Source organism: Lemur catta, chromosome 6 (genome assembly GCF_020740605.2).
Source record: "Lemur catta isolate mLemCat1 chromosome 6, mLemCat1.pri, whole genome shotgun sequence".
NCBI classification, from domain to species: domain Eukaryota; kingdom Metazoa; phylum Chordata; class Mammalia; order Primates; family Lemuridae; genus Lemur; species Lemur catta.
The window spans coordinates 689250-698980 of NC_059133.1; the positions used below are offsets into that span (position 1 = coordinate 689250).

At 67.1% G+C, this 9731-nt stretch overlaps 1 protein-coding gene across 1 annotated transcript; it reads left to right on the forward strand.

Annotated features, from left to right (window-relative positions):
• The first annotated feature begins 1214 nt into the window (after positions 1-1214).
• MAPK12 (mitogen-activated protein kinase 12) lies at positions 1215-9025 on the forward strand. Its single transcript, XM_045555364.1, has 12 exons — positions 1215-1466; positions 1549-1678; positions 4075-4133; positions 5376-5487; positions 5578-5607; positions 5904-5951; positions 6401-6515; positions 6718-6789; positions 6930-7009; positions 7081-7159; positions 7233-7406; positions 8469-9025. The coding sequence occupies exons 1-12, from the start codon at positions 1342-1344 to the stop codon at positions 8546-8548; spliced, it is 1104 nt and encodes a 367-aa protein (XP_045411320.1). The 5' UTR covers positions 1215-1341; the 3' UTR covers positions 8549-9025.
• The last annotated feature ends 706 nt before the right edge of the window (positions 9026-9731 follow it).

The following is a 9731-nucleotide window of genomic DNA, read 5'->3' on the forward strand; positions in this document are numbered from 1 at the left end:
AGACTCCTGGAGATAAGGGGGGCAACTGGGGGGCTTCCTGGAGGAGGGGGGTAGAGTGCCACAGGCAGCCCAGGGCAGGAAGGGCACGGGATACAGGTGGTTGTGGTTTGGGTGGCCCCAAGCTACCCCTGCTCGCTGGTCCCAGCTCCTGAATGCTCCAGATCACCACCAAAGCCCAGGTGCAAAGCTGCTCTGGCTGAGCTTGAGCCGCTGAGCTGCTGATTCATGGCGGGCAGGCGGGGCACAGAGGGCGGGGCAGGGGGCCCAGGGATCCTGTTACCCACCAGCCTCGTGGGCTCTGGGACAGACCCCATATTCCCTCCTCAGGCCTGGGTCCCTGGGCTGGAAGGGAGTGTGGGCTCTGCCCTCCAGGAGCACCTGCCCAGGATGGTGCCCGCCCACCCAGAGTGGTCAGGGTGAGGGCCCAAGCATACCCCCCCCCCCGCACCTGGAGGCAGGCACACCTTGCTGGAGACTGGGCTTTTTTTTTTTGAGACATGGTCTTGCTCTGTACCCTGGCTAGAGTGCAGTGGTGTCATCACAGCTCACTGCAGCTTCCAACTCCTGGGCTCCGGTGATCCTCCTGCCTCAGCCTCCTGAGAGGCTGGGACCACAGGCATGCACCACCATGCTCCCAAGTTTGGGAGACAGAACTAGCTCCTCTCTCTGGAAACAGAGATGCAGGCAAGACAGGTGCTGGAGGACCCCACATTTGGCAGGGCATCTCTAGGGGTGCGGTGGGAGGTGGACACTGGGAACACAGGGTCAGCCCAGGGGTCTCAGGGATGGGGGACAGGGAGGGGATGGAGTGGGAGGCAGTATTCCCGCAGGTGGACAGTGCCCAGGGCTGGGGGTGGGCCCAGCGCCCTAGGGTGGTGGTTAGTAAGCAGTGGCCCCCCCTACTAAGACCCCCCACCCCCAACCCAGCCGGGGAAGTTCAGCCAGAGGGCAGAGAGCTTGGGGTGGCTCTCTCCTCCCCCTCCCCTTCCCCCCAGCCTCTGGCCCTACCTCCCCCCCTCGCGGCCGCCTCGGGTTTCCGGAGGGGCCGGAGGGCGGGCGGGGGCGTCACGTGCGTGCGGCCAGGGGGCCGGTTGGTCGGTGCGCCGGGGAGGGGCCGTGCGCTGTCCGGACCGGGCCGGGGTCTGGCCGGGGTGGGCGCCTTGGAGAGCCGGGAGGGCGGCGACCCGGAGAGAAGAGCCGGGCGCAGCAGCGCCCCGGCGGCGGGGGGTCGGCGGCTCGGTGGCCGGGGCGCGCGCCGAGGGACCCGCGCTGATCCCGGGTCCTGGTCCTCAGGCGCGGTGCCTGCGGGGTCCGCAGCGAAGGGGGGCGCACGGGCCCGCCATGAGCTCTCCGCCGCCTGCCCGCAGTGGCTTTTACCGCCAGGAGGTGACCAAGACCGCCTGGGACGTGCGCGCCGTGTACCGGGACCTGCAGCCCGTGGGCTCGGGCGCCTACGGCGCGGTGTGGTGAGCGCGGGCCGGCGGCGGCGGGGCGGGCGGGCGGGCGGCGCGGGGGCACCGGCCTCCCCGCTAAGCTCCCGCCCCGCAGCTCGGCCGTGGACAGCCGCACGGGCGCCAAGGTGGCCATCAAGAAGCTGTACCGGCCCTTCCAGTCAGAGCTGTTTGCCAAGCGCGCCTACCGCGAGCTGCGCCTCCTCAAACACATGCGCCACGAGAACGTGAGTCGCCCCGGCCTGCAGCTGGGGGACTCCCGCCCGAGGCGGCTCATCTCCGCTCCCCAGAAGGCCGGCCCCCGTCCCCGGGCCTGCGCTACCCCTGCGGGGGCCGGCGGAGCCGGGGCTGCGTCCGGGACAGGGAGGCCGAGCCCAGGGCCCCTTCCACGCTGGTCCGGGGAAGGACTCAGGCCCTTGACTTCTTCCAGGGCCACGTCTGGCTCCTCAGCCCGGGGCCTGGTCAGGGCTCAGGCCTGAGGGCTCCCCCTCCCACTGCAAACCCTGCCTGGGCCAGGAACCCAGTGGGGAGGGCTGCTCCAGGCGGAAGGAGGGCTTTCCTGCAAGGGGCGCCTCCCCTCTTCCCCGTCCGGGCGCCGTCCTGAGCCCACTGTGCCTGGGTCCTGCTCTCCCGGCCCCGGCAGGGCCAGGCAGGTGTAGGAGCTGGGCCTGGGCTCGCAGGGGTCTCCGGCCAAGGGGTTTAGGGAACTGGTGCTCTGAGCGCACAGGGCACAGTGGCCTTCGCAGACACCTTCATGTTCGTGGGGGGCATATCTGGGCCCCATGTAGGAAGGGCCTCTCTTGTTTCCCGTCCTGTCCAAGGGACACCACACGTGGCTGCCCCGGGCCTCTCCCGTGGCCACAGCTGGTTGCTGAGAGCCTTCTCCCTGCCAGGGCAGCTCTGGTTTCCTAACACTGTTCTGCCTGGGCATCACTCCTGCCTCAGCCCTGGTCTGGGCACTGAGACTCCAGCCCGTGATGCTCCTTCCAGACCTTCCTGGGTCATTGGAGCCACCAGCCCACTGGGAGAACGAGTCCCTGTGTCCCCCTGCAAACTGTTCCGTGGGTTTCTGGCCACTGCCACTCTTCTGGCTGCCTGGTGGGCCCTTAATTCTCTCGGACTCTCCGTGTCAGCCCCGCCCTGGGCTCGCCGCCTCCCCTTTGTGTGTGAAAATCCACTTGCGGTGGGCACCAACCCTGCCTCTGCCTCACCCCGTCCTCTGGGTACAGCCTGCTCCCCAGGTGTCATCCAGCTCCCCTCACGGCCCCCCACTCCTGCCCACCTACCCCACCTGCCTGGCCCCCCTCCAGCCAAGGGCTCGCTGCCCACCTGTGGCCCAGCCTGTGCCGGGATCACCCCGCTGTGCCAGTGGGTCCTGCCGCCCCCCCCCCCCCCGGCTCCTGACTGCCGCAGCGGGGACTCTGCACATTGTGCCACCATTTTCCCCTGAGAAGCCCAAGGCTCTTGCTGGTCTTGCTGGCAGTGGGAAGGAGGGGCTGCCACAGGCCCAGTCCTGCTACCCCCAGGCCCTCTCCCTCCCCTCAAACCCCAGCCCCCTGCTCTGGGCCTCGATCCGATCCGCGCTACAAAGGCAGAGCGCATCTGGGGGACCCCTAACCTCTGAGGCCCTGTTCTCCCGGGGGCCCCTGAGGCTTTCGGCCCTCACGTCAGTCTGCAGCACGTGCCCTCAGGCCCCCCTGTTCCCTTCTCCTCTCCACCCACCCTCCTGCCCACAGCCCTGGGCCCAGTGGTGGCAGTGGTCACCCAGATGTCCTTCCATTTGGTGTCCATTCTCGCCTCACTTGGTCTGTCCCTACACCGAGGCAGGAGGGTGCGTTTAATATCCACCCTGCGTAAACCTTCCCTTGTCGGCTCTTAGGACTGAACGAAACCTTGACCTGGCGTGGGAGGCCATGCCCGGGCTACCTCTGGCCTCTCCTCGGCTCCTCCCAGGCCTGGGCCTCAGCCACCTGGCCTCCCTCCCCGCATTCCTCAAGCTCCCGAAGTGTCCTCCCTCCCGCCTCGGCCACTGCGCGTGTGGCCTCTGCCAGGGGTCCCCCCACTGGCGCGTCCACCTGCCTCTTGGCTGCTCAGCTGTGCAGAGCTCTTCCTTGAGGCCTCTCTGGGACCTGGAGGCCCTGTCCCCCACGTCCGCCCAAGTGCTGGGCAGCAACTGGCACTTTACCTGTCTGCTGTCCATGTCCCCCAACCCGGGGCTCTGTGGGACCAGGTGGTCACAGTGCTGCCTGCCCCAGGGAAGAACCTGCCAGGTGTTGGCCTTTCTCACCTGGGCCTGGGTCTGCTTGCTTGGGGAGAGGAAAAGGGGAGGAAGGGACAAGGGGCTGGAGCCCTTTGGTGGCTCAGAGCCAGCCCAGACTGGGGGCTGCCCCTCCCCCAGGAGATCCTGGCTGTCACCATCCAAAAATAGCATTTGTCTGTGGATGTGTGTGCCAGGGCTGGGCCACAGTGCCAGCGGGCCGAGCCAGGCCCCATGGGCAGTGGGGGTGACCAGAACAGCTGCGGGGGTTCCTGCCTAGAAGGCAGTGCCACCCTCGGGGGTGCCCAAGCCCCTGGGCCCTCTGCTGCACCCTGAACCCCACCTGGTGCCCTGGCCCTCTCCCAGGTGATCGGGCTGCTGGACGTGTTCACGCCTGACGAGACCCTGGATGACTTCACAGACTTGTGAGTGCCGGCCTGGCTGGCCACCAGGGCAGGAGGGTGCTGCGCAGCTCCAGGTTCTGGGCTGGCGTGGGGCCCCCGTCCCACAGCCCGAATGGGGTGCACACTGCCCACCCCTCGCCCGTGTGTCCCTGGTACCGGTGGCACTGGTACAGCCAGCGGAGCCCGGGCCTCCTGTTCCCTCCAAGCCTGGGCCTGGGCGGGCTCCAGAACTGGAGGTGTGAACCTTGGGCCCGAGCATTTGTTAACAGGCAGGTCCCGTGCTCGGGACCCTGGCACTGAGCGTGTGGCCTGAAACTGGAGCCGCTGACCTTTTTGCCGGCAGGCAGCGAGGCGGGAGAAGTGGCAGGGAGGACCCACCCTGCCCTTGCCCTGTCGAGCCTGCTGTGGCCGGCCAGCCTGGACTCCTGCTGTTGGCCAAGACCCCAGGGCCAAGCCTAGGAAGGGCTGGAGAGGGCAGCAGGCTCCTTGCTGCTTGGCCTGCAGAGGTCGCGGACCACACTGGCCTCAGTGTCCGGGAGGGCTAAGTGCTGCGCTCCTGGGTCTCTCTCTCCACCTGCCCAGCCTGCCCCTCTGACCCAAATACCTTGCCATCCCCACCCTCGCCCCCAGGCCCTGCTCTCTCTGGCACCCAGGCCTGAAATGGAAACCGACCACTTCCCTCCCCTGTCTATGAAGATTCGTGCTCCGCTGCCTTCAGGGTGCAGCCACAGTGCCTAGCCTGGCACGCAAGGCCCTTCAGTTGAGAGTCCAAAAACCCCAAAGTGGGTTGGGTATGGTGGCTCACGCCTGTAATCGCAGCACTTTGGAAGGCTGAGGTGGGAGGATCACCTGAGGCCAGGAGTTCGAGACCAGCCTGGGCAGCATAGTGCGACCCCATCTCTAGAAAAACAAAATACACAGGTGTGGTGGTGTGCATCCGTAGTCTCACCTGCTCAGGAGGCTGAGGTGGGAAGATCTCTGAGCCCAGGAGTGAGCCATGATTATGCCACTGCACTCTAGCCTGGGTGACAGAGCAAGACCCTGTCTTAAAAACAAAAAAACCCAGAGCGCAGTCCCCCCCACCCGCTGCCTGGCATTCTAGTCAGGGTGGGTGGCAGGGAAGTGCAGGCCTTGCTGAGAGACAGGAGGGGCTGGATGGTGGACGGAGCCTGGCCCTGCTCTGGGGCTCCCGGGGGCCGGGCAGCAGGGCCCTGGGGTCCAGGCGCTGGCCCTGGCCCGCTGACTGGGCCTGGCCCCACCCAGTTACCTGGTGATGCCGTTCATGGGGACCGACCTGGGCAAGCTCATGAAGCACGAGAAGCTGAGTGAGGACCGGATCCAGTTCCTGGTGTACCAGATGCTGAAGGGGCTCAAGGTGGGGCCGCGGAGGGGCTGCTGGGTGGGGCTCCGTGGCTCCAAGGTCCCTGGGGTCCCGGAGCTGATGGCCACCTCCCCTCTCCTGCAGTATATCCACGCTGCTGGCATCATCCACAGGGTGAGTCCGGGCAGGGCACCCGTCGGCCCCCCACCATGTGGGCATGGAGGGGCGCAGTCCCCCAGCATCACCTGTCACCGTCAGGGGGATCGATGGGGTCTGGTGGGGGATGCACAGGGCTGTCCGAGCAGGGCCCCTGTCGGAAGCCTGTCCTGGGGGCCCAGGCACCTCTGCGGGGGGACAGGGGTGGGGGGCAGGCCCATCCTGGTGGCCCCTTCTTTAGGTGCTGCCCGGGCTCTGGGCCGAGCACATGCCCCGTGGGCTGGGCACCGTGGCCACCTTTGCTCTGCCCCCAGGACCTGAAGCCGGGCAACCTAGCGGTGAATGAGGACTGTGAGCTTAAGGTGTGTGTTGCGGGCGGGGAGAACGGTGGGGCAGGGAGCCAGGCGTCCCTGCTGACCTGCCCCCCTCACTGCCTGCCCTCGGGCCCAGGCAGGGGCCCAGACGCCAGGCTCTGGGCAGTGGCTGAGCAGCCAGGCCTTGGGGAGGCCCTCCTTGCTTCAGGAGAGGGTGGGGTGTCCCAGGGCTCCATGCTTGACCTGGGGCGGGACTGAGCAGGGGTGCTCAAGTGGGGAGGGGGACCCCCAGACCACCTGCTTCTGAAGCTGGCTGGGCTGGGTGACCCGGCCCCGGGGGAGAAGTAGGTGGCTGGGGGTCTGAGGCTGTAGCCTCAAGCTCTGGAAAGTTGGCAGGAGGCTCCAGCTCGGATTCAAGCCCAGCCCAGCCCCCTTGGGATCAGCTGGCCTGCCCATCCTCAGGGGTCCCTCAGCCCCACATCTCCCATCCTCCCCAGATCCTGGACTTTGGCCTGGCCAGGCAGGCAGACAGTGAGATGACCGGATACGTGGTGACGCGGTGGTACCGGGCACCCGAGGTCATCTTGAATTGGATGCGCTACACGCAGACTGGTGAGATGCTGCCCGGAGATGTGGCCTCCCTGTGGCACTGCCACGTCCCCACGTCTTGATGGCTGCTCCCGGGGTGGCTGTTGAGCTTGGGTGGGAGCCGGAGGGGGGTGTGGGGAGGCCAAACCCGATGGGCCATGTCTGTGTCCCCCTCCCGTCTTTGTCCCCTGCCGCCCATGGAGCGCTGACTGGGCTTCTGTCTCAGTGGACATCTGGTCCGTGGGTTGCATCATGGCTGAGATGATTACGGGGAAGATACTGTTCAAGGGCACCGACCGTATCCTCCCGCCTGGGGGGCCGCGGGGGGCGAGGGGGCTGTGGGGCAGCGTCGGGGGAGGGTGGGGGCCGGGCTCCGCCCCGGGCCGGGTCCGGGGGCCCTGCTCTCTGGCCCCAGCTGTGCTCCTGAGCCCAGTGCAGACCTGGACCAGCTGAAGGAGATCATGAAGGTGACCGGCACGCCGTCGCCCGAGTTTGTGCAGAGGCTGCAGAGTGCGGATGTCAGTGGGGTACGGTGGGGGGCCGGGCCGCCGTGGCTCGGGGCTGGCTCCTCACCCTCTCTCCCCCGCAGGCGAAGAACTACATGAAGGGCCTCCCTGAGCTGGAGAAGAAGGACTTTGCCTCCATCCTGACCAACGCCAGCCCCCTGGGTAGGGCAGGGTGGGGGGCGCAGGGCCCGGAGCGAGGCCTCCCGGAGCCCGGCCTGACGTGAGCCCCCCGCAGCCGTGAGCCTCCTGGAGAAGATGCTGGTGCTGGATGCGGAGCAGCGGGTGACGGCGGCCGAGGCCCTGGCCCACCCCTACTTCGAGTCCCTGCACGACACGGAAGAGGCGCCTGCGGCCCAGAAGTACGACGACTCCTTTGACGACGTGGACCGCACGCTGGACGAGTGGAAGCGTGAGTGGGGCTCCGGGCAGGGCCCTGCCGGGGGCCAGGCCGAGTCCTGCAGCCCTTCCCCGGGACACAGGTCGGGAGGTCAGAGGGCAGTGTAGAGCCACGCGGCCTGGCCACAGCGACCTCTGGCTGGAGCTGAGGGATGTGGGGAGGGTGGCCCCAGACTTGCCTCCCTGCTCCGGTTGCCTTGCCTCCCCCATGTCCAGGCTAGAGACCAGGGCCACCCTGGAGCTCCTCCAAGTCCACCTGTCCCCTGGGCCTCTCTGCTCACACCCCTGGTGTCTGTTCTTGCCTTTCCTTGCCCCATTTTAGGGCCCCTCCCATCTGGTTGACCGCACATACTTGGTGTCCCCAGGGCCTTGCCCTCCCCGTGCAGCCTGACTGAGCAGTCCAGTCTCCGGCAGCTGTGCCCTCGACCTCCAGGCCTTGCGCGGGCTGCCCTTCCCGCGAGGCCTGTCTGTCTCTGAGCGGGGCAATGCCTGTGTCGCCTCAGGCCACGCTGGAACTGGCCTTGGCTCTGCTCTGGAGTGGCCAGTAGGGCTGGGCTCCTGCTCTCCGTGGCTGCATGGCTGGCCTGGGGGCCACAGTGCCCCAGCCCCCCTGGCTGTGGGCTGGGTGGGTTGAGGTTCTCAAACTGTTTCTTAGGACCACAGGGTTCCCGGTGCCTCCAGCAGGGCCTCCGCCCTTATCCGTGCTGTGCTGTGTGCTTATGAGTTTGGTTTTGTTGGATGAAAGGTTTCTGCTGCTAAAACAGATAACTGGAAAACCACGGGCCACAGGATCCTCTCTGTGGTCCCCACCCACACAGACTGTGGCCGGGCGCTTTTGCTTTCACAGCAGCCCGTGGTGCACATGTGGCCTGTCTGTGGCCGAGTCCTTGGTCAGGAATGCAAGCTCTCGTCGCCGCCTGTTTCCCTGGGAAAATCCAGATAGATAGCAGTGGGCTCTTCGCACAAGCCTTCCCGGGTGGACGGGCCCCTCAGGGCTGGAGAGGGGCCCCTGAGGCACTGGCTTCGCCCTGCAGGCTCCATGAGCTGACGACCCCTCTCTGCGCTCGCCTCCCAGGTGTCACATACAAAGAGGTGCTCAGCTTCAAGCCGCCCAGGCACCTGGGGACCAGGGTTTCCAAGGAGACGGCTCTGTGAAGACCTCTGAGCTCCGGGTTGGCGGAGGGGGCTTCTTGCCTTGGCCTACCCCTTGGGGGGGGTCGTGGTTACCACCTTGACCCTGGCTGGGCTGGCGTCCCAAGGCATCTACTGGGAGCAGACCCCCTGGTTCCATGGACCCTCCTCCCCAGGCCTGTTCCTCTGTCCTCTGGCACCACCTCAGCCCTGCAGGAGCATCAGAACTTTCTGGACAGGATTTCTGCCTGGCCTGGGGATGGCCTCCAACCCCTGGAGCCTTGGCCCTCTGCCAGGCGCAGCAAGAAACATCCGAGCTGGCAGCGCCCAGGGTCGAGCCCTGCATGCTCCAGGCCCTGCCGGAGAGGACGGACAGAGGGAGGGTGCAGGCCCCAGCTCAGGGTCAGCCGCGGACTCTCCCGCCCCCCCAGCCTGCAACGTCAGTCAGCCGGTGGCGTGTGCACGTGGCTGGAAGGGAATAAACGCTTTTGTAGACCTCTCTCTCCAGCTGTGTGTCCTGACCCTGGGTCCCCACCCTGCGGCCTCAGAGCTGCACAGAGATAGGAGGCTGCCCTGAGAGCCGGGTGTGTGGGGGCTCCTGAGGGTCCTCCCTCCCCCAGGTCACAGAGCTGGTGCCCACGTTGCCAGTCCTGTGCCAGTAGCCATGAGCCCCCACACTAGGGCTTGGCCCCTCCCCTCTCATGGGGTGACCTTCTTCTGACCCCTCAGTGCAGGCTGCGGGGTGTGGACCTGGAGCGGGGTGCAGGGGCAGGCCCAGATGGGGGCCGTGTTAGCATCCAGCCTGGCTGAGCTCCCTGCACCCTCCACGGCTAGAAGGTTCCTGAGGAGGTAGGGGCACACCGAGCACCTTGAGACCCCTCTGGTCCTGCGGCTGGGGGTCCCTCCCTGCACTGCGGCTCAGTGGCCCACGCTAGCCTCCACAGGCCTCAGGCCATGTGTGGGCTCCTGCCGCCCTCTCTCCTCCCCGCCTCCCACGGGCAGGTGCACACAGAGTGGGCCAGGCTGGGACACAGCGATGTGGGGGCAGGGGGGCAGGCCCGGGCCTCCTCCTCCATTGGGGAGTTTGGATGGACATGTGCACAGTTGGCCCAGCCCAGGGTCACTCTTGTGCCTCTCCTGCGGACCCCTGCCCAGACCGTCTGTGCTCCCCGAGCCTCCACAGCTGGCTGGGAGTGGTGCTGCTTTG